The 27,738-nt window shown below is 31.1% G+C and overlaps 5 protein-coding genes across 8 annotated transcripts; 1 reads left to right on the top strand and 4 right to left on the bottom strand.

Annotated features, from left to right (window-relative positions):
- The first annotated feature begins 3,914 nt into the window (after positions 1-3,914).
- LOC114175010 (F-box protein At1g67340-like) lies at positions 3,915-5,458 on the top strand. The gene is made up of 3 exons (XM_028059767.2): positions 3,915-4,181; positions 4,276-4,438; positions 4,560-5,458. Exons 1-3 carry the CDS (start codon positions 4,021-4,023, stop codon positions 5,298-5,300), a joined length of 1,065 nt encoding a protein of 354 aa, XP_027915568.1. The 5' UTR covers positions 3,915-4,020; the 3' UTR covers positions 5,301-5,458.
- A 4,798-nt stretch (positions 5,459-10,256) lies between these two features.
- Positions 10,257-12,349, bottom strand: LOC114162097 (REF/SRPP-like protein At1g67360). The gene is made up of 4 exons (XM_028045877.2): positions 12,101-12,349; positions 11,959-12,003; positions 11,607-11,843; positions 10,257-10,952 (listed from the first exon to the last, which is right to left on the bottom strand). Exons 2-4 carry the CDS (start codon positions 11,971-11,973, stop codon positions 10,494-10,496), a joined length of 711 nt encoding a protein of 236 aa, XP_027901678.1. The 5' UTR covers positions 11,974-12,003; positions 12,101-12,349; the 3' UTR covers positions 10,257-10,493.
- Positions 12,350-13,440: 1,091 nt separating this feature from the next.
- ASY1 (DNA-binding HORMA family protein) lies at positions 13,441-17,641 on the bottom strand. Its single transcript, XM_028080457.2, has 18 exons — positions 17,608-17,641; positions 17,277-17,403; positions 17,115-17,184; positions 16,974-17,015; positions 16,590-16,718; positions 16,397-16,507; positions 16,265-16,307; positions 16,143-16,184; positions 15,844-15,968; positions 15,697-15,709; positions 15,530-15,606; positions 15,329-15,430; positions 14,753-14,903; positions 14,534-14,613; positions 14,394-14,451; positions 14,052-14,203; positions 13,821-13,958; positions 13,441-13,704 (listed from the first exon to the last, which is right to left on the bottom strand). The coding sequence occupies exons 1-18, from the start codon at positions 17,624-17,626 to the stop codon at positions 13,651-13,653; spliced, it is 1,533 nt and encodes a 510-aa protein (XP_027936258.2). The 5' UTR covers positions 17,627-17,641; the 3' UTR covers positions 13,441-13,650.
- Positions 17,642-17,695: 54 nt separating this feature from the next.
- Positions 17,696-18,922, bottom strand: LOC146889033 (meiosis-specific protein ASY1-like). The gene is made up of 4 exons (XM_085675855.1): positions 18,606-18,922; positions 18,449-18,505; positions 17,968-18,064; positions 17,696-17,862 (listed from the first exon to the last, which is right to left on the bottom strand). Exons 1-4 carry the CDS (start codon positions 18,606-18,608, stop codon positions 17,768-17,770), a joined length of 252 nt encoding a protein of 83 aa, XP_085531981.1. The 5' UTR covers positions 18,609-18,922; the 3' UTR covers positions 17,696-17,767.
- An 819-nt stretch (positions 18,923-19,741) lies between these two features.
- Positions 19,742-24,122, bottom strand: SSP5 (SCP1-like small phosphatase 5). Of its 4 annotated transcripts, none has more exons than XM_028086940.2 (7): positions 23,923-24,122; positions 22,967-23,137; positions 22,560-22,696; positions 22,133-22,229; positions 21,516-22,013; positions 20,565-20,902; positions 19,742-20,210 (listed from the first exon to the last, which is right to left on the bottom strand). In XM_028086940.2, the coding sequence occupies exons 2-7, from the start codon at positions 23,130-23,132 to the stop codon at positions 19,995-19,997; spliced, it is 1,452 nt and encodes a 483-aa protein (XP_027942741.1). In that variant the 5' UTR covers positions 23,133-23,137; positions 23,923-24,122; the 3' UTR covers positions 19,742-19,994. The 4 variants fall into 4 exon arrangements, with proteins under 4 accessions (XP_027942741.1, XP_027942748.1, XP_027942755.1 ...); XM_028086947.2 differs by having other exon boundaries at positions 22,967-23,160; positions 23,923-24,102; XM_028086954.2 differs by having other exon boundaries at positions 21,516-21,990; positions 23,923-24,099.
- Positions 24,123-27,738: the final 3,616 nt, after the last annotated feature.

The raw sequence follows: 27,738 nt of genomic DNA, 5'->3' as shown, positions 1-27,738 counted from the left end.
TTTCCTTCACTTTTTAAATTCAGAGTATAAGAGTAAAATAACGAGAGTGAAAAAATATAGTTGGATTTTACATTGATTTACATTTTACATTGAAATCATCACATTAAACTGTATTCGATAAAAATTAAAAGAAAAAAAATCATGGTCGTGGGAGTGGGCATATACAAGAATACAACTAAAATGTTATGTACTCTTTATTTAATTTTTAGATTTTTAATATGCTTTTTAACTACCATATAAAACTTATACGTAAAATTCATTTAAAGTTACATTTAATTATTTATACCAAAAAAATACATTTGACTATTAATGACAATTGCCAATTCTGAGTCATAGGATTTTTAAGTCCAAACCTTCGAACAAAAGTGGGTCCTACTTAACAGATTTCTTAAACAAGTGGAATCACATTTTACCCAAATTCACACGAAATGAAATGCGTGTTGAGAACAAAACAAAACCAAGTTGCATTAATACTCTTATAGTTTCTATCTTATTACACTTATATCTAATTCCTCTTCATGTTAATTTTACTATGACATTCGTTAAAATGGTATATATGTAATATTTTAAAAACCTCAAATGCAACTTAAAAGGTGAAGCATGTTTAATGTTTTTAAAACAAATGGAGAATGTGAAAGTTCAATCTGCTATAAAAAGTATTCACATCTTTACAATTTTTCTTCATTTTAGGTATATATTAAAAGGACTAGTTTGAAAATTATCTTATTTGTTATGAAATTAATTAAGTTTGTGTAACTTTTAAAATTCATGTCCAAATTGATATTAAAACAACTTTTTATGTTTATATTAAATAAATACATTAATTCTGTCTTGCCAATTATTGTTATTTTTAAATAATGTTGACGTGTTAATTTCTGTAGTATTATGTTTCAAAACTCCTACAAATATATTGATAAGATAATTGGATATTAGCATCATTAATTAAAAATAATAAAATATGGTCAAATTATTATTTTTTATTTGCTAAGATTAGGACTATTTTTTAAACTATATTATATATAATTATTATAATTTGATATTAGAAATCACTCTGAATGAGTTTTAATTAAAATTGAAATGATAATCTTATTAGCTTGAAATAACAAATAGACTTAAATTTGTATTTATCCCTTCAGATTAAATTTTGATCTTTTAGTTTTCAAAATTCAAAGAAATTGTATTTTCCTTAACTGTAGTTACTAATGGATTACACTTGTCATTCATACGAATAATGGGATTTATATTGTCAATAACATATGTCACTAAACTAACAATGGTGTGAATAAAAATTAAACTTAAGTCTACAAAATTTAAAAATGACTTTAACCATTCTGGTCATTAATATTTTATAATATCTATCACATATTTTGTCCGTTTATATGCTTAGCGTTATTGTATATAGTTGAAGAAATAACAAATATGTAGTGTAACTTTAAATTTTAGGGTTAAATATATTTTTGTCCTCTGAAATTTAAAATTAGTATTTTTTTTAAAATTTTAACTAATTTAGTCCTTTATCTTTAAAAATGTGTGAATTAAATTTTTTGATCAGATTTTAGTAAATTTATTTGACATTTCAAACATATTTTATGATTGTATTTGAATTGTTTATACCATTTAGCACATTTCTGCTTCAATATTAATTCAAATATTATCATAAAATGCATTCAAAATATCAAATAAACTTAACAAAATTTGAAAAAAAGATTAAACTCACACATTTTTACTGATGAATAACTAAATTGGTATAAAATTTTGAAAAATAAACTAATTTTAAAATTTATTGAAACTTAAGAAACAAAAACATATTTAACCTTAAATTTTAATGTAGCCTGAAGAAAATATGATACAAGTTACGTTTATGTTTATGTTTATGTTTATATTTATATATATATATATATATATATATATATATATATATATATATATATATATATATATATATATATATATATATATATTCAGTACATTTATAATCACGGTTTTAAAAAAGAAGGGATCTGAAACTATAGAAAATAAATAATAAAGTATGGGGTTTAAATTGTAGTACTTAGCAGGAGCTTCTCTGGATCCATGATGCCACAACATTTGTATGAGTGTATGATTTTGTTCATAATAACTTAAGACCGTTTATTCGCAATCTTTTACTCTGTCTATCATGGGACATGTTTTTCTTCCTTCCCACAGACACTGATAACACAACACCATGGTACGGATGTTTATGGTTTGTTGGGATCACGATGGTGAAATCAAATAAAATCGCAACGAATCATGAGACCAGTTTTCATTGAAAATTTTGGAAAAGTTAAAAATTTTAAATAATTCTGAGTTAAAAAAAATATAATTTTGGAAAATTAATGTATATATATTAAAAATTGAGAGAAAAACTTGACATGGTTTTGATTCTCCGGATCTCGTAAAAAATCTGTCTTAGAGGGAAATTAAAAAAAGAATAATATTGTATCTCTTTCTAAATCCTACCATAATAATAACATGTAGTGCTCTTTTTATTTTATTATTTGTAAAGTCTGTAAAATAAAAAATTATAATGCAATTATTATTTTTTTTATATTTCATCCTTATGAAATGCAATGCAAAGACAAAATATCAGGTGGAAGAAAATTATATATTTGTATAATATTTGCTTCATATAAGAATTTCCACTTAAACAAAGAAAGGTTACCCACACTTGCTGTTGCTTGAGTTTATTCAAACATGAAACATACTTTTATTTTTGTTTTCTCAAATTTTTTAAAACAATTTAAATTTATTTTATATTCTATTTCTATTATTTTAGTTTTTTAAGAGGAACGAAAATCATGTCGTTGTACTACTTAAAACAAGAACCTATGAGTAGCCGTTTGATTTTTAACAGGTTAAATATAGAATATAATATATATTTGTGGTATAAAAGGGAAAGAGAGTATGCACTCAAACTATTTTTGTTCTGCTTAAAATTACATCAGAATATTATTAATGATCTTTCTACATTTTTTAATACTGAAAAAATTACAATCAGATATAGATGCATTAATTATATATTTACTTTCTATTCTATATGCAAAGGAATTCTTTATTTGTAAATGGTGTAACTCTGATCTCTGACTAGAAAAATAAATATTAAAAACATTTCTTTAAGTGACCCTTATAACACAAAGTATTTTTTAAATATACAAAATTTAACATTTGTGAAAAATTTGGGTTGAATATTTTGTAATGCGCACATTTTCATCTACAGTCTCTTACATCAAATTATTGAGATATTAAAAATATATTTTACAAAACAAAAATGACTTCCTCGTACTTTCTAATTGTGGTGAGTCAGAAGTAATAAAAATAAAAAAATGATAATGAAGAAAAAAATATTAAACCTATATCAATTAATGTAAAAACCTCGATTATTTTAGTATTCAACCATTTTTACTGAGTAATAATAACGTAAGTGTTGATTAAGCCAATAAGTAACTTATTATGTAAATTATGTTGGAAGAAAAAACTTACTGTGTAAATTTTTTCCGTTCTTTAGTGCATGTGACAAAAGCTTAACCTAGTCTTTAAAATGAAGTGTATCTTAGTAGTGGTTAGAAAAATAAAATTATTTTTTACATGAATCTTATTGTCATTATTATATTCGTTTGATTCAAATAGGATAGTTTCTAAATATCAGCAATTCACGTTGGAAAAAAAAAAGAAAATAAATACAATTTATGTATTTGTATAAATTGTATAGAAAGACCACGAGGAATACATTGAAAGTATGCAGTATTTTGCAAGATGGGTCTGAGTCAACGCGGTTTGACCATGAAAACGAGAAGATGAGGGGTTTTTGGTAATTAAGTTTGTAGTTAATGTGGGGATTTTGATTCATTCTGATTTGTAACATTGTAACATAACTCTCCACACTTTGCTTTACCCTTCAACACACCACACCAACCCACATAAATAGATTTAACTTTCACATATTATGCAAACAAACACAACTCTTTCTTATCTTTCATCTGCTTTCTGCCATTTCCAACCATGTCTTCAGACATGCCCTTCCCTTCCAAGCGACAAAAAACATCGCCGGAGAAAACCTCCGACTTCTTCGAATCTTTGCCGGACGATCTTCTCCTCTCTATCCTCTGCAAGCTCAGTGCCACAGCATCGTCACCCTCCGATTTTGTCAATGTCTTAGTAACGTACGTACCCACTTTTCTCAGTCTCTTCGAAAGAAGAAGAAGAAGAAAAGAGTGAAAAGTTTATGTTTTTAATGTTTTTGGTGAAACTGAACAGGTGCAAGAGACTAAACTCTCTGGGCCTTCACTCTCTGGTGTTATCAAAAGCATCCCACAAAACATTCTTAGTCAAACCCCAAAATTGGTGTGATTCTGTTCACCGTTTTCTCAAGCATTGTGCCGATGCCGGAAACATTGAAGCCTGTTACACTCTCGGCATGGTTCGTTAACATTTACCACTAAATAAATATCATTCTTCTTTTTTTTCCTTTTATTTAAAAAAATATTTTTTTTTATAATGTTGGACGAAAGTTTGAGTCTTGGAATGTTATCTGCGTGCAGATTCGGTTTTATTGTCTGCAAAACAGAGGGAGCGGCGCGTCGCTGATGGCGAAGGCGGCTATGAATTCTCACGCGCCGGCGCTGTATTCTCTTGCCGTGATACAGTTCAACGGAAGCGGCGGCACAAAAAACGACAAGGACCTCCGGGCCGGAGTCGCGCTGTGCGCACGCGCGGCTTTTCTCGGACATATCGACGCGCTGCGTGAGCTTGGTCATTGTCTGCAAGACGGTTACGGCGTCAAGCAGAACGTAGCGGAAGGTCGACGCTTTTTGTTGCAAGCCAACGCGCGTGAACTCGCCGCCGTGCTCTCCGCCGCGAGCAATAAGCGTCCGTGGGTGACGTGGAACCTCCCAGTACCGCACCCGCGACTCCGTTTGGGGACCGGGTCGGGTTGTCCGCTGTTGAGTGATTACGGTTGCAACGTGCCGGCGTCGGAGACTCATCCGGCGAGTAAGTTTTTGTCGGAGTGGTTTGTAATTCGGAGCGGGTCGTTGGGTCCGGGTATGAGACTGTGTTCACATACGGGTTGCGGGCGACCCGAGACTAGGAGGCACGAGTTCCGGAGGTGTTCAGTCTGCGGTGTGGTGAATTATTGCTCGCGCGCGTGTCAGGCGCTTGATTGGAAATTCCGGCATAAGGCGGAATGTGCTCCCGTTGAGAGGTGGCTCAATGACGACGGGGAAGAAGTCGCCGGCGAGGACGGCGTTGGCGGCGACGCCGTAATGATGGCTAATAGTTAGATGAATCGTTAGAACAAAGCCTGTCTGGAAGTTTCAATCAAGGGGTAAGAATCTATTTTTTTTATTGGGGGTGAAAAATGGGAAGAAAAAAAAAATCTCATTTATTACCTTGGATATGCAAAATGCAAACTTCAATGACAGTTTTGCTTTGCTTCAAACTCTTTTTATTTTACTGTTGTATAGTATTACCTGCAGTTAACCTTAATTAGTTCTCCTTAAAAAACAAAAAAAGGAGATTCATTTTTGTTTTTTTATATAATGGATAAATTAATATATATTAATTTTTATTGTTATTTGGGTTAAAGTAACTCTCTTATACAAAAACAAAAGCTTTTGAAAATTGTATAGTTGTTTTGTCTGAAACAACAAAAGTAAACCAGGATTGCACAATGCACATAAGAAGAATGGTAATGAGTGGTAGAAAAGAGGTCAAAAAGGGAAATGACAAGTGGAGTTGCGTTTTACAATCTTGCCTCACTCAGAACACCGATTTCCACGATTTATGAAAGTGATTATGACAACTGACAAAAAAATGTGGCAAACACTTGATGGCACCGATTCTTTGGTGGTTGAAAGAGCTATCAATCTTCTTTAGGGAAATATTTTGGAGATATTGTTGTATAATTGCATACACAAAAAATTATGTCTGTGAAACTGTTAACTGGAAAGTAAGGGTGCTGGAATATTAATAATAACACTTGGAATCCTAGAATCACTTTTTCTGCATAAAAAAAATTGAAAAAAATGAGTTCTTATCTTAATTTTGGTTTAGGTTTAAAATAATATTTTATCAATTTGCTGGGTTACCAACATGGGAAGCTTAAACAATTATTTGACATTATAATTGTTTTTTGTTTTTAATGAAGAAAGAAGCTATTCGAAAAACCCGTTTACAATGAATATTATTAATTAGGTTTATGTCCCTCTATTTTTGTGGTGAGAGAGAAAAGAGAGATTTTGGGGGTTATGTGTCTTTTCTCATACAGTGTTTGATGCGCATTCGAGAAAAAAAGAAAAAGTGAATTTATGAGAATTAAATATTGTCGTGTGAGAGTGTGGTGGGAGAGCCACTCATTATGAATTTATATATTCGTTCGCATTTAAACGCTACACATTTCGATGGATGGTCCAGGCCCAGTTCCATTAGGCCCATTATTAGAATTTCTATTTTCATTTTCCAAAAGTAAGACCATGTTTGCATATCTAATATAGTACCAAATGGAGTAGAGTGAAATAAAATAAAAGAATTTTTTATTATAATTTCTTTTAATAGCAAATGATAAGAGTTGAACTTACGATATTTTTCCCTTTTACTTCTAAATCTATTAAACCCTTGTTGTATAAATTGTTTTTTTTTTATCGAAAAATATTAGTTATTAGAAAAAGAATTAAACTCATAATCTTTCTAAATTGATCAAATCAATTTTATTAAATTATCTTAATGATTAATAAATAGATTGAATTTACGATTTTTTTTCTTCTTTTTATCTCATATTGCATGTAACCATCAAGTCACCTTGTACCAAATTATTTGAATATTTGTAATAACATGTGTGGCTAAGGAAAAAGTGAATGATGATTTGTATGATATTTGAAAAATATGGCACAATCATTTTAGTTATTAAAAGAAATAAATTAGTGAAAAAAAAGTCTCCAAGCCTTTAATCTGTCGGTTATTTTAGTCTATGTCTTATGTAACTAAACCCAGTTAATGCTACTGGAAATATTAATTTTGTGCATTAAGAGCCATATAAAATGCGAAATTAGGTCCACACGTGGCAATATTTTGTCCATGAAACGTAATTTTTTTTCAACCATTTTCCTTTATAGAAATATCTTGATCATAGTTCATGTTTTTTTTTTCGTTTCTTTTTTTCTGGAAATGGTGCTTTTTTAGTCCTATTTACTATCTTTTATTAATTTATTCTTGATCCATTCAATATTTAGATCCAACTTTTTAAACTCATAATTTAACAGTGAACATTCATTTCTTTTGGCAACCTAAGTCTATATTTTTTTTTGGATCACACTTGGCCTGTTTCATTAGCATACCAACACATACCACCCTTGACCGACAATTCATATCGGACAAGGCTGGGGGACTGATATACCACACCTAACCAAACCCAACCAGATAAAGAAACAATGCATCAAGGCAGCCAAGTATTCAGCCTAGGCCGGGTCAGCCTAACTTATATCGAATCTGGTCAACTTAACCATATAAATGACAACTCTCACGCACATGCCGGAAACAACCCAAGTACACGACTTGAGCTACCATGAAATCAAACTCATAACTGAATAAGGGCTAAGGTAACAACAAAGCAGTCAACCTAGGACAGTGTGCGGCCAAGGACGACATCTGTGAAGCCAAGCAGTAAACGGATCAGACTGTTCTCGAAGACTTAGTAAAATGGAAACCCCCGCGTTCGATAGGCCTTAAGGGCCTGGATTAGGGCCCAGACCCACTCACAGCCCAAGCTAGAGCCCTAGTCAAGGTCTGGCCCACGAGATAACCAGACATCATTAATGCTCTATAAATACGCATGGGCCCCAGTAATTGAAGGTACGCATTCATTAATCACTGATTTGACCTTCTGAGAGTTTTGACTTACTTAACCTTCAAAGAGTCTTCTGTAGATAACCCCTGGGTCCAAGCTGACATGTATCAACCAGGGAGAAGCCAACTGAGGAGATAGCGGACTACATGATAAGGTGACGCTTGTGCCGAACTCATCTTATTTGTTCTTCTGCAGGAACATCTTTCTCTTATTTTAATCTCATTTTCTTTAGTCACAAATACCAGTTTTTTTAAAAAAAAAGTCATTAAAAGAATAAATAACTGGAATTATACGCAAAAATTATAATATTATAACAAAAAGTTGGTGATGGACACATCTCTTGTAATAAATCTATTGTCCCGATAAAACATCATCCACATACAAGCCACCGACAAATATTAGTAAAAGAAAAAAATAATTCATTCCCAAAATTCCACACTTGTCTCTAACTACATAAACCCATAATTTTATATTTGTTAAAAATATTTTGAGAGGAATTTTATGACTCAACTGAAATATTTCCGTTAATATATCTCAATAGTGTATATTTATGGTAAGACGTGTTTGACAAAAAGAATTATTTTGTCAGAATATATCTTAAAAAAAAAATCCTTCAACTGTAACGATGTTATTTTCTTTCTTGAAATGGATCTTTTTCTTATAGTAATTGAAAATGATAATTGTTTCTTAATATTGGTGGATGATTCTTCACACCGAATAAGTAGAGTAGTTTCGCAATGATAATTTGTGGGACATCAGCATAATTATTTAAACTCATCACTATCAATAAATTTTTTACTAATTATTTAAGGCTTAAATATATGGTTAGTCTTTTAACTTTTTCAGTAAGAAGTAAAAATAGTTTCTTTTAAAACTTTAAATTAATTTATTTTTTTACTTTTATAAATATTAATTTTTTAAACAATTTTTTTAAATTTATTTTATATTTTAAATTATCTTTTTTAGCTAATATTTAAGCAAATACGTTTTTAACTAACATTTTTATTTATGTTTTAAATTGTTTTCTAGTTAATATTGAAGCGAAATTTAAGTAAATATGTTTTTAACTAAAATTTTAATTAAAATTTAAACGATCATGTGTCACACGTAAATAAACAAAAATACTTAAATAAAAGATGTGTTTGAAATGTTAAAATTGAAAAATTAAATTAATTCAAATTTTTTTCTTTTAAAAAAACTAATTCAAATTTCATTAAAGTTGAAAAACAAAACATATTATTTAAAGTTATTTTTTTATTGACAAATTTATATGTAATCATATCTCTGATACAGGATTTACGGATTCTTTTTTTTATTATATTTCCTTAGAGTCATCTCTATAGCTTGTAGGGTAAATAGGAAATTCTTTTGATAATGTTTATATTTTTAAATTTCAAAATAGACATTTCGTATTTTATTTTTAAAATAATATCTATATCTATTTTGATTGATATTTATATTTGTACTAAATCATATTTACATATAAAGTAATACATTTAATTATATATTTAATAGTTATTTATTTTTATTTTAAGACAATATCTTCTCACAAATATAATTTATTATTTTTGTTATACATAGTTAAGCTACAACATATAGATAAGGTTAAATATAACAACTAAAATTATTTAAATTTTACGAAAAGAGTGTTTAATTCTATTTTAAAATCTTAGTTTTAAAACTGATCTTAATAAATATGTTATTTTTAAATAAAAGAAAACAAATATTTTATAGAAATATATAGGAGGTAGGTGTAACTTTATTAAAAATAAAAACATTAGTGTTGTTTTAAATTTGAAGAAATTGAATGTATATTTTAAAATATTACCATTTGAAAATTAAGGTTTTTTTTTTTTCGAAATAAAAGTTTGTTGATTCAAGAAATTAATATTCGAAATGATTTAGGGAGATTACGGCCTAATTAAAGAATCAAATTGAATTAATTGCAAGTGAATAAAACTTATGTTATAAACATTAAAACATCTAACAAGAAGTTAAAGGAAATGCTAAAGAAAAGATCTCACCATATTAATGATAATCGACGAGTTACAGTGAAGAAAAAGAAATGCTAGCATAGAATTGTGTATGTGTGTAACAGCGACATTTTTCAATAACAGTTTTCTGATTATCTTATTTGTAAAGCCAAAACAAACACGTAACAACAATTACTGTTTTTTTCTTTTAAAATGATGCTTTGATAAAACAGAAAGAAAGTTAAAAGAAAGGGTCCAGTATATAGATGTGTGGAGATAGAAATCAGGAACATGTATATGGTTTGAGTGGGTAAAGACACAGAATCCAATGCGCAACATAATTTTCCATTTATCTTTTAAGAGAAAAGTGAAAGTAAGAATTGATCAGCGAGTCCTACAAGTAATGCTAAAAAACTAAAAGCTAAGTCAATTTTTTGGGTTCCACTAAAAGAAATGAAATTGAAGAGTCTGTGGCAGCAATGACATTTTATGGGCATATAGAAGGAGGAAACACACTTTATGAGCATTATTCAGACCATTTACATGAACCCTATCTTCTACATGGATTAGTTATACAGTCTTACCAAGTCACTACCACCACATGGCCTAGAAACAAGGTCACTCTCAGAAGCAAATGTTTTGAAGACGCAAAGCTGAACTCAATCAGAATCAGATGATGACTCTGAGCTCTTTTCAACATAGGGTGCATCATCTCCTTTCAAGTTCCCCTGACCCTGCTTAAAGGCCTTGGCAATCTCATCAATGGGAATCAAGGGTAGATACCCAATGAAACAGTAACCCTTTTGAGTCATGGCCTTGATCACATGGTTGTACTTCTCTGACCAGTGAGCAGCAGTGGGAACTGCCATCTCTGCAATTGCATGGAATGGTGGATAGTGGTTCAGTCCATTCCACAACTTCACTGAATTTATCAACACAAAATGCTTTGACTCTGTAGCCACATAAACCACAGCTGCTCTTGGTCCCCCAGATTGAGCTTCACCAGCAACTTTCCCTGCCTCGTTTGCCACTTTCTGAATCAAACCCTTCGCTTGATTCGCCAACTGCTTAGCAACAGGAGGAGCATGCTCATCGAACTTCTGTGTAGCTTCATCCACCTGTCCAAATCTTATGCTAATTAGTTTACCTACAAATCGATCAATAAATTAACAATACATGGAATCTCAAGTGTACAAAGGACAAATAATCCTTTAACTCAAGCCTTTAATACTCAGATTAAAGCAGAGAAATCCCAATTCTTATCCAAGAGCTTTAGAAATAACATCTAAGAAACTGCGTATAAGTTGTCCTGAAGAAAAACAGCAATTTTGCCAAGAGTTTAACCTTTCCGGCATCATTAAGTCAATCTTCACTTCAAATAGCAGGTCAATGAATCAACGAAACTCCTCCTCAGGGGAAGTTAAACCTTTCCACCACCATTAAATCGAAAGTTTGGCCAACAAAACTAAGTTAGTGATTTCCAACGTTTTACTTATATCTTCGTAAGGGAATAACTACACACTAATATAATCTACTTTTTATTTGCAGGCAGCAACCGCTTCCTTAATTCAAGAAACACGTATTGATGATCAATATGAAAGAAATAGGCCAATTGATGATTACAAGCAGAGTATGAAACATCAACAACCATTCTTCTAATTTTGCCATCATCCTTATCATCAGATCCACGAGAGAAAACAGAGGTTATAAAAACTTTTTATCTTAAAACATAGATGTGAAATGAGAAAGAGGCAAAGGAAGAAAAAAGTTACCTTTTTGTCAACGAAAACCAGGACATCATCAGGGAAGCCCTTGAACTTGTTGCAGACTGGACCAAGAACGGTGGTTACAGTGTTTTCCACCGTTCCAACAGCAGATCTCAAAGGCCCAGAATTTTGCTTTGCGTACTCATACAGATTTGACACAAACACAAAGGTTTGAATAGCAGCAATCCTCACAAACCCCAGGTGCTTTAGGTCTTTGTTCTTCCTGTCAACCGTTACCTCCAACTGCAGGAAAAAGTAGAATCTCAATCGATTACTTACACTACAATACTTACAATCTCCTACTCCATGGAAGAAAAGAAAAATCAGAAGAGCAAAAAATATAATTTTGAAAACTAACCTCGGTCTTGGCCATTGATTTGTACGAGTCAGAACTGGATCGGTACTAAAATTTAAGGAGTGGAGAGTTCAATTATGTTTTAAAGAAAAGAATGGAGGAAGAAAAATGAAACAATAATAACTGAAAAACTTCAATGACTCACAGGATGGACAGAGATGACGGTGTCGGAGAGAAAAGCTTGAACTTTGTTTGATGGCAATTGGTTTAAATGGGTAATGGTAGGGCAACTTATATTATGCGCATCTAAATCTCATCGCATGGCACAACAGAATCAAATACACACGTCTCTGTGTTCGTCATGCAAAGGGTGGGGTCTACGTTCGGACCGACTCCTTGGGATCTTTCTAGGGCAAACTACCTATTTCCAGAAGCCACGTGGCACTTCCTTGCTAATTGAGAACCTTCTTCGGAGTGGAGCGACCGGGATCTACATTTATGTCAAGACTCACAAACAGAACACAAACCAGTCAAATCAATAACTTAACTTGGAAACTCATTAAGCCTTACGATTGCAATTGATATTAATGAAAATTAAAGTTGATTTATATGGTTCAAATATTTTTACACACCTTTAATTTTGGTGTGATTTTTGTATTTAAATTTTTAAAATTATGGTTTACTTCTATTATTTAAAATAAAATTAACTGCATAAACGTTATGAGAATAAATACACTAAAATAGGCTTTTATACAAGCGATCTACACGTCATGCAAGAGATTTTTTAATACATTCGGATGAATAGATTGATATGGAAATGTTCATATCATAATACTAAGTAATTAATTTTAAATTAAAATAATTTTATCCCAAATGTAAGACATTTTTAAGTCAATTTTATCCAACAAAGTAGATTTATGTTAAAATTCATTAATCACAGAAAATAAAATCCAAAATTAATCGAAAATGAAAACAATAAATTATTCCATTCTAAAATTAAATTCCAAAACATTAAATGTTATCACTAACCTGACCTTTAACAATTTTTAAATTGAATAAAGATGAAAAGAAGTCACTAATTATAATTATCAACATTCAAATTTTAATTATATAGTTTGTAACTTATTTCTCCAAATTGTATTTTTTTATTATCTTAACTCTGGCCATAAATTTGAAGTTCTTATGAGGCCATTGTTCAAATCATACCTTCCTAAAATTTCAATGGACTTAATTTTTCTAGTTAGAGGTCAGATAAGTATTCGACAAAATATAAAAAACATAATCTACATAAATTGTGGTCCTTCTAAATGAAATGGAACGAGGTAACGACTGAATAAAGATCAGGTAAGGTAGTGGACAACTTTCATCAAATAAAATTTGTAAGAAATACAACGTACGAATAGCAATAAAAATAATTTATGAGCACATTTCATCTATTTGACATTAAACAAAATAAACAAATAAATATAATGAGATAAGAACATAAAAATGGTTTTCCTTTCGTGTATGGGACGGAAAGAAGATAAAGAATATGAATTAAGTATCTGTATTTAAAAGTAATTTACATATCATTACTTGAATAGAGTAGTATTTGACGTGAGCAAATAATGAAAAACAGTGGGCTATGAAGTCATTGCATCAACTGCTACTACCAAATATTTATTTTATACGCCATACATGATAGTGCTGAAGGCGTGTACAAGTTTGTTTCTGTAACTGTATTATCCACAAATACTGAGGGGTCCAGATTGAGGTTCACAAGACCTCAGATCTCTGTCGCTTTATATTTTGATGGATAGGCTCCTTCACCTACAAAAAATTAAAATTAGCAAAAGAAGAAAATTACTTTCAGGCTACTGACATGTCCAAATCAAAGAAAGAAAATATAATATCACTGTGTAAGGTATAAAGAAGCCACAACATACCGCGCTAGTTTTCCTTGACCGTTTCTCTTGGGAAGACTTACTGCATATAATTGTATCGCCTTCGTCCCCTTGATTTGCAATTCCGTTTGTTCTTCCATTTTCTTTACCTATCGCGAAACTCTCTCTTGAAATAACAGGCTGTACAATTTCAAAATAGCTTACATAAGTTGTATATGCACAATATCCGACTATAAAGAAAATAGAAATTTAATCAATATAACCAGCCTCAACCCTGCTTATGGGGGTGTTTCCGGGCTCTTTTGCCTTTGTTGTATTCTGTCCATTCCCGGAGTCAGTGTTTGTCTCAGATGTCACTTTCATTCGGGTTAGATCTGATCCAATGGAGTGAAGAACCCCACATGTAGAAACGTCATGGTTGTTTCCTGATCAACAAGAAGAACACGATGGTTTAAGTTGGCTAGAGTCTTTTTAGAAAGAAAGATACAATAGAAGACCTCCATATTTCCACTTTTCACAAACTGTTCTAATTTATATTTAAACAGATGGTATAGTTCCAATATCGAATAGCTACGGAGTTGGAATGTCAAAACATTAACGGCCTTAATACGTTACCATTTAAACGAAAACCAGTTAATTTGGACTTGCTATTTGGTTCACAGTGATCAACATCCTGTGAAATGTACAAACGTGAAAATTGTCAACATGCATGGAAAAAATGGTGATATAAACCACAAATACTCGGTAGTTGTTACCATATCTTCCGTAGTACTTAGAGCTTTCTGGACTTCAATGAATTTCCTTTCAGTCAACTCAGAATGGATTACACGTTTCCCTGAGGCACAGCAGCCACGAAACAAGTCAGAATGATTATTCCCTAATGTGTTTTTGGTTCCACAATAAGAGAGTGCGCCTAAATCACATCAAATAATAGCGTATAACATGCAGAACCAAATCCCCACTTAATTTGATACCTAATCTTTTGCTGCCTTTGGGTTCCACAAACCCATCCCGCACCATTTTATCAATTATCTTTCGAGCTGCCGTCTGGTTTACTTCTCCCTCAAGCAAACTTTGAATCTTACTGATTGACACGTGCGTCATCGGAAGAGCATGATAGAGAGCCTGCGATATTTACTCATAACTTGGGATATATTATAACGTAAAGAAACTGTCATTTGACTAAACAACTACTATGATAAGTCATCAATTTAAGAGGTCCGTGATAATATATTTCTTCTACTGTACGGATTAGATAACAAACTCCATCCTTCCATGCTTCAGATGATGCATGTTTTTTTGAAAGATAGAGATAGTTCACAGTAAGTAACGTCTTTAGTATTTTTTATGATACTAAATACTAGCAGCATCTTGCTCAATTCATTTCAAATCGATATAGAGGTACTTTACTTAGACCAAAGAAACATCACTTCTGTACCTGAGCTCCATATCATTCTTTGTGAACAAACGTTGTACAGATTACAAGTCAGCAAAGAGTCAAAGATCCTCATAGGAAACACGAAAAAATATGAGGAAAAATAAAATCTCACTTTCATGTATAAGCGATCTTCAACTTGCAAAGCTTTGTCAAAGACTTTAGGAAGTTGGCCGTCGATTTCTTCTTTCACAATGGTGAACTCATATTGAAGGTTCTGACGTTGCAATTTCATCAGAAAGAGGTTGATAAGGGAATGGATTACTAGAACAAGGAAAATGGGTAAGGGTGAAGGTCAATTGAGAAAAAAGTCAACCTTGTCCTTGTTAATGGCGTAGGATTCCTTCCCTATCTTCAACAGCACACCTTCCTCAACAAACTTATCCATGATCTCTAAAGAACCAATCAAAATCAAGGAAAAGATAAATAAAGCTTGCAACTGATAAACTCTGCGAACAGCTCGAGCATTTTTAACGTTCTTACCTTCAGTTAGAACCTGAAAGTAAAACAACTCAATTGATATTATTTTTTTACAAGAGATGAGAAAAGAAACTAAAATTTGTAGTTAGATAAAATAATGGCTAACGAAAAACATAACAGTGTTATGATATTCATGGGGGAAATAGGTACCACGGAGATGTCGGGAAAATTCGATAGAACATCAGTAAGTTCAATGGTGTCACGGTGACAACAGTTGATCCACTCCTTGATCCGGACCCGCTGTTGCTCATCTTCCACCGGATCCTGTGTATTGTCTGAACATAACATAGATCATTAAATATTCAGAGTTACAGGCTAGTAACTGAATTAACAGTTTTAAAGAACTAGGAAAAATAAGAACGTATTTTACTTTGTCAACTAACAAAGACAGATCAAATATGATTCCTCCGGGTTGAGTTTATATAAACAAGCGTAATGATAAAATTTACCTTCATCAATCATGCTATTGTCTTCCTGTTCTTGCTGTTTATCTGTTATCATTGTTACATGTTAAAAGAAAACAACGGAGAAAATGGAGTTGTGCAGTAATAAGAAAAATGATACTAGTTACCTATTGGAGCAACTACATATCGATTCCCTTGAGTAAGATCAACCTGAAAGTTGTAAAATCTCATTTAAATTAGATGGTTGTCTCAATCGCATGTCAGTAAGTTTCGGTCATATCAAGCACCATCCCATTTACCTCACTGTCAGTATCATAATACTCATTCTGTTGCATTGAATCATCGCCATTGCTCACATCGTCCGGGATTCCCTCGTTATCATCCTCACAAGGATCGAGTACACTCTTCACCTATAAAATTGAAGAGGAAAAAATGGGCAGAAACTTTTGTAGATTTAAAACGTTATCTGTAAACACGATATTCTTCCATTACCTTCAGAGCTAATACGAAGTGCTTGCTGTTTACATTCCCAACCTCCATTTTCAAAGGATTTTTCTCCCATGGATGATAAGCTTCTTCACCTGTGCAGCCCCGGAAGAAAGGAGGCTCATAATCAGCAGGCTGCAGGAAAAAAAAAAAAAAAAGTTATATTGAAATCACCCCGACCCTGTATATAAATAAGTCAGCCTTTGGTTTTGGCATAACAGAGTATAGAAATGTTCACAGTTGCGTATACATGACCAACGTCATTAACCATTCTCTATTAAACAACAACCTGGCCAAAAAGCAATTCGAGTCTGGTCGATGCAGAAATTCATAAAAGAGATAAAAGGAACCGAGATTTGCTATTTACGATAAAAAAAGAAAAACACATACCGTCACATCATCGTAGTATAGGAGTTTCATCAGAATGGTACGCTGAGGAAATAACGCAGAAGTCAGATTTTCCAATAATTGAGCATGAAGATATATCAATTCCAAATTATTAAGCAAAGCATTTTGAATTTATTCACTTACCTCTTCTGGCATTTTCTCCAGAGTTCTCATCAACTGAACCAGAGTACGGATCATTTTACACGCAGAACTCCTAGTTATCGAATATAAATTATATTAGTTAGATTGTGAGTGAACATGATAAGATCGGTACAGATGTAAATTATATTTTCTTTTGCGATCAACCTCATCTGCTGGGGAGTAATTTCTGTAGTCGAATTACACTTGAAGGCCCCCCGGCTTTTTTTGTTTCCAGTTCGGCTGATATTCATTGAAACCTCTTGGTTGTCAGAGTCGGAATAGCAGAAGGAAACTGCGCGGCAAACAAGATTGTTGAGTCCTCCACAAAATCTCGAGATAAATTAATTTAGATTCCAGCTTTTTCCATTTGATCATAGCAATCCTTAGAGTAACAATTAGATGCCATTCTCTCTTTCGTTAAAACAAAAAGTTATGCGGTATTCATTTAACTACAATTCCGAATTCGATCATATGTCGTAAAGACTTAAAGCCTAACATGCATATTCCTCAATCATTGGTCCGTCTACTGCTTCGCACACACAGAACAGAAGCGTCTTCAGATATTTCTTCTGTAAGGCATCGTACACCCCTGCAAAAGAAATAGGATAGAACAAATGAAACACGCGTTGCAAGCTACACAATCTTCTACCAGAAGTTCAGTTTGACAATAGTTCAAGCGTGCCTTTCTCCATCCAATCAATTAGTCTACGAGACTCGGCATCCAATGGCATTAGTTTTTTTATCTTCATCTCTGTCAATTCACGAATAGATTTAGATGAAATTCACTTGTCAAAAAAAATCAGAAAATTCTGTAGAAAAGTATAGGAAAAAGACTGCAGCGTTAGACAGGCTTTACCTAAAGCAGGAACAGACTTATCATTGAAATACTTCTCAGGAAATAGTCCTCTGATATAACTGATATTGAATATGGCAATTCGAAGCAGATTCCTCGTCTTGCAAACGAGATTTCAATTAGATAATGAAAGTGAGGTGATTCAGACTCTGTATTAATTTACTAAAGCATATCAAATTGAAGTAAAATGTGGATCTACAATTTTTCCATACGACTTAACTAAATTAAACTTGGAACGGCAAACATTATATATAGTGTAAACGAAATAATCTCAGGTGCAGAATTTAACAAAACAAATATTACTGTTATATAAAATTGCAAACTACATGTACTGAAGAAATCTAAAATACATTAATGCAATAAATTATCAACAGGAAAGGAAATGCAGCATTGGAAGCACAATGAGAAAACTCGAACGAAAACAGTAAAAGCATCAGATTACTACTGTTTAAGAAATATTATATTAAAACGCGTAATTAAGTACGAGAAGAAGCGAATCCTGCTCGGTGATTTCAGCTTCCTTGACTTTCTGCGCAACGACCTGAAAGAACGAAATGGAAAATTAAGAAACCGACTCAGGGAGAGGAAGAAGATGAAGAAGAGAAAGGAGAAGAAGATGAAGAAGAGGCTTCTCGTCTCACCATGGTATCTGAATTCCAGAGAAAAAAACTGAGAGAAGAGTGTGCTAAATTATAAAATTTTTGAATGTAGAATGTGGCGGGAGGGAATGAAAGCTAAGGAGTGATATTTATAGGCCGAATCTGATGTAGCTAGGGGCCACGATACGATGCAGCGCCACGGAAGTTGGCACTCACTGCCGTTAAAATTTTTCTCAGAGTCTGTTATTGTTGAGTCACGCGAGTTCTGTGAGCGAGTTGGCGCCAGAAAAAGGAGAAATCGTAGGCTTCGTTTGTTTTGTTAGGCCTAGAATTCTCTGCAAACGCTAATTTCCTTTGTTCCTTATCATACTTGGGCTACATAAATGTCTAGATGACGCCATTGAGTTTGCAATATATCTTATAATTTTGTCACTTTTGAATGGATGTAAAACTTTTAACATATTTTTCCGCATTAATATTGAATATCTTTGGTGTAGAATTAATTTTTTTGTGAATAATCAGATAACAAATTTAATTGCAAATAACTACTTTTACAAATAAATACTTGATAACAAAATTATAATAAACCTAATATAGATTTAAACCTCGTTAGAAGAGATAAAATTTATTGAATAAAAAAAAAAGGAATCACAAAATTATTATAGTAATTGTTTTTTTCATCAGTAGGAGATTTGCGAAGAACGAAAAATGGAGAAAGGGTGTAATTAAAGAAAGGTCGCTAGCACTTATTCCATCATTGAAGAGGGTGGTGAAAGTAAGTGCGTGTTCATTAAATAGATAAATAAATAAAAATTGAAGAGAAGAGGATAAAAAAGAATTAAATTGAATGAGAAAAACTTAAAATAGAAGTTACTGTGATGAAATTAAATAAAATTAAAAGAATTTGACGAGAAAAATTGATAAACTTGTTAACTACTCCTTCCTCTATACATGCGTAGGAACAAAAGCTATAGATTTTTAGCATTATACTTCTTGGTTGGTGATTCTAATTTCTTTCCATTGCATCACAACGATATTTTGAGCAGAAACAACATCCATTTATTTATGTGGAGTTCTAAACACGTAGGTTATATTTCTTCGTGTATCCCTATAATTACCTTCCATAGAGTGTGTAAAACATTAAAATATCATTACAATTTCATTCGTCAAAAGAGTGATTTGTGCTAAATAAAAATAATTGGGGAACTTTTATTAACAGGAGAGTAAGAAGCATGTATCCGCCGCACAAGTTATTTTGTATAATCGGTTTCTATTCTCGACACATGCTTACATTCTCATCATCCCCCTTTCTTTTTGCTGGTTCAGAGTTTGAATATCATTACAATTTCAACAACAAAGAAAATGCTAAAGTTAAAATCATAGTGCAAGAATGCTATAACTTTCCTTCCTCGATATTCTATAACTCACAATTCATTCTGATAAGAAATCTCTTCTATTTGTGTTTAGAGGATGCACGGCTGCAGCAATTTTCCCTCGCAGGTTGAATTTCTTTGCAATTAGTGGCCGGACATCATCAACACCAACCAAGCTCTCCAAAAACGGAAGTAATGAAAGCAATTCTCGATCTGAACGATCTTCAAACCAACTCTCAATCGGTATTCCATTATCCACCTGGAATCCAAATGCCTAGGTGGAAAAAAATTAACAGCAGAAGAAGTAGTAAGTAACCTTTAACATGGTATTTTCAACAACTATGTTCATTACCTTTTTCCTATAAATAAAAGGGTAACAATTTATATTACAAGTCATTACCAAATTTCATGCCATGTTAACAGATATATAAGATATATTAGTGTTTTAAATGATATATAGCGCTACTAAACTAAAAGTTATAACCATTAGTCAGGAGATAATTCTTTTCTATTGAGGTGTTTTAGCATGATTTCACAACAAAGATATATCCGTATGCAACTACCACATTACAAATGTTGATCATAAGAAGAGCAAGTTGGTCTTAGGCAATAGAACGTATAGGCATACCTGTGGGGAATTGTCAATTATTATAACGTGTGCCAAATCACGACCCAGAACTGTTAAATCTTTGAGATAATTCCCCTCGACATAAACACAGGACTCACGGTATACACGGTGACGAAATATCTTCCGCTTTGGATCAAGAACGTTTAGAAGTTGTTCAGCATAAATACTTTGACTGGCTGTAAATATAATAATCTCAAAAAGACCAGAAACTCTCTCAAGGAAATCTTTGAGATGAGGGCGGCAGCGAACATAGACAATGTGCTCCTCACAATTGAAATTAACAGGAAAAGTGAAGTCAACATCCTCACATGGTTCCAGGGTAGAATGCACCAAAGTTTCTGCAGAGTAAAAAATATGGTATTAAATGAGCTTTGACAACAAGTTCTTTTTGCACAACAGAAAAGGAAAATGAAAATAGTTAAATAAACCTGGTACATGGTAGAAGAATAAACCACTTTTAGAATTTCCACTATAAAAAGCATGTTTCTACCTACAGACCCCAGCAAACTTATCAAATAGAATGATAATTTGAGGACAAAAGACTGCTTTAACTGAGGGGAGGACAGTCAGCCAAGAGCAAGAACCAACAAAAAAGTCACTAAACAGCAACCTTAATATGGCACCAAGATGGATGATTCACCCCCACATAACCACTTTAATATAGGTCCAATGAAACTATACTTGCAGATGTTTAGTGTTGACATTAAATTAAAGAATCTGAGTAACAAAACAACATAAAAAAATGAATGATAGTAAAATAAGAAAGCAAAGCCAAAATTAATGACAGACAACCCCAAAAAAGGATAAGAAAAAGGACATTGGAATGGAGGACATCAAAACAGAAATGGACGGAACACTAGCATAGGTTCTGTTGCAACGGACAAACCATCCATAATATATAAACCCAAAAAAAAGGAAGAAGAAAAACTTCTGAAGCACACTTTTTCTTACCATCCAAATCCAGAACAAGAGTAGTAGAAGGGCAACTACGTGTCTGCTTAGGTAACAACAATCGTCTAAAAGTTGGAACCACTGTTGACAGGTCCGGTAAGGTCTTTATGAATAAGTATGGGTCAAAATCATCAAAATCCTCGAACTCATCCTCCTCTGTACATATTTCAGAAGACATGGGATCCTGACCATGCTCATCAACACATTCTAGCTTTGAGTTTTTCATGGCAAGATATATGGCAGAAACCTCCATGGAAAGACCATTTCCATCAAAATCAGAATTGCAACCGTTCACCTTTTCTGTGCCTAAAGCATGCATCTGATTGCCACAGCTCCCTGAATTAGAGAAGTTGGATGAATTGTTCATATCTATTTCCATTGCAGTGTCAAAGTCTTCACTGCCAGGACCATTTACTGTATCTTCCTGTGGTGACTTTATTTCTTGGCATGGAGAAATTCTCTTGTGGTCTTCATTCTGAAAAATTTTGATAAAATCAACTAGATAGAAACAAAAAAAAGGGGATTAAAAATTAATTTCAAAATATAGGAAAATTTCATGGAAAATAGAAAAAGAAATCCAAAGCTAAGAATGATTAAAATGATACAATGCCATTTACCTCTATCAACAACTTTTCCTCCAGGATTTTTCGATAAGTGAAAACCAGGAGAAAATATAGTTCCAGACTCAAGATGTGCAGCTTCATTGTTACAACCCTGAAGCATTATTGCAAAACATTTAGAAAAAGAAAAACAATAATTCACTAACAATACCCAGGTGTACATGAAATCAAATCCCTTCAAATCATCACTTCAATTGTCGGAAAGGATCTATATTAAACATGCTCAGTGTACATGAGAACCTTAAATTCACTATATTTGAGATACATTGCCAAATGACTGAGTCATTGTGCAGTTGAAGTCTAAGAGATTAAAACCAACTATCAAACAAAGAGAGACTTATGTAGTAGTAGCATGCGCACCCAAACACACACAAAGTAAAACAGCAAGACCAAGACAAGTAGAAAGACAGTATAGTTAAAATACCATAAAATCCAGTGAAACACCATCAACTGTATCATTTTCCAAACAAAGATTGGAAGTCCCACTGTCCATAAACTCGTATTCATGATTCAAATCTGTTGAGGGGACAGGTTCTCTAGCTTTATTCTCGAGATTGTTATCTGAAGTTACACCATGAAGATGAGAAGTAAAATCAGATAATTTCACAGTTTCTTAATGCTCAAAGACATATCGTCTTGGACATAACATAATATATTTATACCTGATATTTCAAATTATAAATAAATAAAAAAAGCAACATGGTTATTAGTCATGTATTGCAGAAATCATAGCAAACAAATTAAAAGATAAATTAGACATAAGAAAAAAAAAATTGATGTAGATTATCTTAAAAAACTGAACAGATCTGTCAGACAATCAATGGCACTTACAAGATTTATTCTTTCTAACAGATGATGTAATTAGGTCTGTCACTTTCTTTTCAGCAGCTCGTCCATTTTCAGAAACCTTCCTCTGTGATCTAGAAACCTTAGGACTGCTGCGATCTTGACTGGCATTTCTGGCATTTCGCCTAGAAGTTTTTTTCTTAGTTTGCATATCCACTTCAACAAGAATATGTGGTGAGCTAATTAATTTTTGTGAAAACAATCAAAGCATCAAAAACAGGTTCAGAAAGACTACCCTAATACAGTGCATTTAGGAACCAAATTTCAAAGATCCTTTTTTAGATCCAAAATTCAACACCAAAAAATACTTTTTGTAAGTTTCTTCTGAAAACCAGGATGAATCTTCATAATGACTTAAAAACTTCAGAGCTGCAATTTCAAAATTCACACTCCTAATGGCAAGGGACTATAATTCATCACATTTATATCAGGCAGAATTAAAAGCAGAAAAGAAAAAGCATGATCACACTCAAAATCCGTTCCAATGCAACCAAACCAATTTTCAACAGCTATTGATACATCATCACAATAAATGAATGAATTAGTTATTCTTTATTGAAGTCCCCAGAACTCCATTAAACTATCAAGAAGAAATGACTGGAACCAGTAACATCTACAAGCATATCAAATCCACTACCCAACACAAATTGGATTTTTAGTATCCAAATTCCGAGCATGGAACAGAACAAGGGGCAGATAATTGTGAAGCTTTCCATTGAAATCGCACAAAACCCTAAAAACGCAACAGACCCAAAAACATAACAGTTATGGCAACAGGCATGTGATAACCCAATAAGCTCCAGCTCACACCATATAAACCTGGTACCGAGATCAAATGCTATGAACTCTCGCAGTAAGCAGCCCATGCATTAACAGTGATTTTCCCTTTAACAGGAAAAAACAGATGAAAGAACAAAAAGAAAGAGAAAGAATCAACTCACAGAAAATGAGCTCAAGGAAATGGCTAAAACCCTAGATTTGTTCAGTGGTTGAAGGAGAAGCTATATCCTTCCCTGTCTGAAATTTTCTTTTGGATGTTTTCCCTCCAATGAGAAAGTGAGAGGGAAAACAATCAAGGATGGAAAATTATTTTTTGCAGCACAAAGGGATGTGTTGATAAATAATAATGCAGAACAAAAATGATTAAACAAGGTAATTAAAAATATTTATTCTTGTCCACCGATATTTCAAATGATTCTTTATTCTCTTGTGTCACTTGCCAGATTGATCAAGTGGAAGTCACGCGCTCATCTGGACCAACATGTGTCTTTTCATCAAAAATATCTTTGCAGTTTTGAGAGAGTGAGACTCACATTCTTGCTGTCACGTGGTGGTGACCACATGGCCAGTGCTATTTTGAATTTCAAAACCAGATTCAAGTTTTCCTAGTATGAACCTCTCTTAATTTACTTTCTTTACACGCTCAAATTTCCTAAAATTGCTTACAGATACCTCAATTCTTTGATATTCATATTGTGAAAATTTTCAAAAGTGATTTCAAATTTCATCAAATTTTCAGACGTATTTTCCCTCCATTCACTCAGAAGTTTAAAGAAAATTGAAAACTCCTACATTTTTAACAACTTATCATTGACACAAAAAAAAACCTTTTCATTTTTTTTTACAAGTGAGCAAAAATGAACAGTAATAGTAAGAATAAATATGTTGTATAATCTGTAAAAAATCAATAATATACAATTTATTATAAAATAAAATAACTGATTGTATTTTTTCTTTTAATTTGTCGAATGTATTATTTAATTACTTTTTTTCAACTAAACAATATCTTCTCACCTTTTTTTTGTCTTTTTTTTTTCTCGCACACCTGATTCTTTTATTATTTATCCTTCTATTAAATAGAGCATAAGAGTGAGTCTTAATTCAATTTTAAATAAATCTCAATTTATTGAATTGGTATGGTTTAAATTTATGTATTGTTAGATAATTTAGATAGAACATACTGCATCCTATATTTAATTTGTATGTATGATATTTAAATTAGTATAATTACTTTATGAGAATAGTGGCTTATGCATATATTTAATCTGTTCTTTTTGTCTTTTTTTTATTAGTTTATAAGTTCATTTGATGTTATTACAAAATTTTATTAGTAAGTTAGTCATTAGGTTTCATCTATTTATTCTTTCATATCTTCTCATCCGTACTTAAATTGATTACTATTGTCTTATGAGGTGAAAATTTACTATATATTTGTGTTTCTTTTAATGGAATTTTTCAATTTTTTTATGTGAGAAAATAGGTTTTAAGTTTATCTTTCTATTAAGTGTTTTTAATTATTTCTTATTACATAAAAAATATTTATACACTGTCTACAATCAATTTTGATATTATTAAATATTAAAATATATTTAATGTGACATGTTGCTGCTTAAATATGTCATCAATATCAAGTATCATGAGAACATAAATGATATTAGGTGGAAAAGGACAATATAACTTTGGGTATTTTTTTTTAAATGATGTTATATTTCTAGTGTAAGAAAATGTAATTACATGGTTAAATTTTAAATAAATATTTATTTATTAACTTTTTTTGTTAAAAAAATAATTTTGTTTTTTTAAACAATAAAATAAAAATTACTTACAAAATAACTTGCATTTAATGTGCTTTAAAATGATATATATAATTTGTTACAAACTTTAAAATGAACTCTTTTTTTCTGTACATGATATTCGATGTTCTGTGACATTTTTTTAATTAAGAGACCAGTTTGTAAATAAAATTAACTGGAATTTCGTATTTCATAATAATCGTTAATAAGATTTTGCAGACTATGTGAAATATATCTTTACAAGCTACAAGTTATCTATTTAGCTTTAAACTTTGACTTTGAAACATATAAATATAAATGAATTATAAGCTTTTCTTTTTATGGAACTAAGTCAATATTTATATATTAAAGTTATTGTGGCTTTTTAGAGTAAATAATAGAATTTTATTGTCAGCTTTTGAAGATGGTATGTTTTTACTTAATTTCGAATTGAAGAGAGTTTAAACGAGTTGATTAATCTTTAAGGGATTATTATTATTATTATTATTTGATTAGTTGTAAATTTGTTATTTCAGATATATTATTCAAGGTATTTGTTTTCATCTAGTGTATTTTATTAGTATAAGATAATTATGATATCGAATTTTTGAATTATGTAAGTTGTTATATTATTTGTTATTCAAATATATAATATTGTTAGAAGTTTTACATTAATTAAAAATAAAATAGTTTCATAATATATAAGTGGACGTATATCTTAAAAAGTTCATCAATAAGAATTGAGTTTGACTTAAAAGTTACAGATATTAAATTTAGAAACTCATCTCTCATTAAACTTATCTATTTTTAACCAAATAGATCAAAGGAAAAAGTCATAATAATGAATCTTCAACGTAAAAGCTAAGCTCGTAAATATGTTATTCCTACTGAACTTTTGCAACAGTCCAAATTTAAAACTCATTTCTCAAAAGTATTTCAAAATTTCCCAATCAGGACTTGAGAATTGCTTTAATAATGAGTATCAAATTTGTTTGTAATGCTTAAAACACTCCGGTGTGTAGAATGCAGTATTTTCCCATTTTAAGCATAATATTGTAAAGTAGAGATTCTTTGGCAGAGGAAAAAACAAAACTATGATGAGGACATTGACAGACAATTACTTAATCCAATCAATATAAAATAGACACATCACATAACTCCAATTAAATGCACACAAATACGTGTGTTATTGTTGAGTCATTAGAAGAAAAAAAAATGTAAAAAAGTTTAATCACAAAGTAGCAAGATTGATAATTTTCTCTATGTTGATCCATTCGATGGCGAGGATCTTAGTTGATTCCCAAAATTTTCTAAAAAGACTACGCATATATATTTATATATATTTATGAAAATTAAATTATGAACATGTTTATTTATTTTATAAATTATAACATTTAATACTAATAAATGATAAAATATAAAATTAAACAAATTTATTGAAATATTTTTTTATGTAATCTTTTATTATCTTTTGAATAATTTTCATATTATATTAATTTTACTTTCATATATTTTCTTTTTGTTTATAAAAGAAAAAAAGAAGTTAGACACAAACTTATTCATTATATTTTGATTTCTTATATGTTCTTTTATTATTAAAAATATAAAAGATAATTTTTTTTGTCTAATTTATTAATGAAATATTAATTTAATAAATAATATCTTTCTATCTTATGAATTTTTTATATATTTATTTTTTTTATTAATATAAAATAAAAAGTAATGTATTATGTATTTTTTATATATGTCATTTTTTAGTTGGTATGTGATTATCATATATTTATTTTTTAATTATTATAATTACATCTATCAATTTTTTGTTATATGTTATTATTTTTTAATATATATATATATATATATATATATATATATATATATATATATATATATATATATATATATATATATATAAAATAATAGATACATTATTTAGAAATGATAAGAAAAATTATATAAAAATAAAAATAATGTGATTTACTTCTTTACATATTTTGAATTCTTAATATATTTTAAAAGCATAATACTAAAGATCTAAGCATTAAATTAAAGTAAATATTTTAAGATTTAAAGAATTATAAATAAAAAAGAGGAGTTTGATATTAAATTTTTAAAATATATATAAATTTGGAATATATTATTTTGATTTCTCTCGATCTCATGATACCCAACATTATCCATTACTTATAGTAACGTTTTGATGATAAG

The sequence above is a fragment of the Vigna unguiculata genome, chromosome 1 (genome assembly GCF_037176805.1).
Source record: "Vigna unguiculata cultivar grain cowpea cultivar isolate G323 ecotype 2 chromosome 1, ASM3717680v1, whole genome shotgun sequence".
Lineage (NCBI taxonomy): Eukaryota > Viridiplantae > Streptophyta > Magnoliopsida > Fabales > Fabaceae > Vigna > Vigna unguiculata.
The sequence above is the reverse complement of the archived record's forward strand: the minus strand, read 5'-3'. Positions and strand labels throughout refer to the sequence as shown.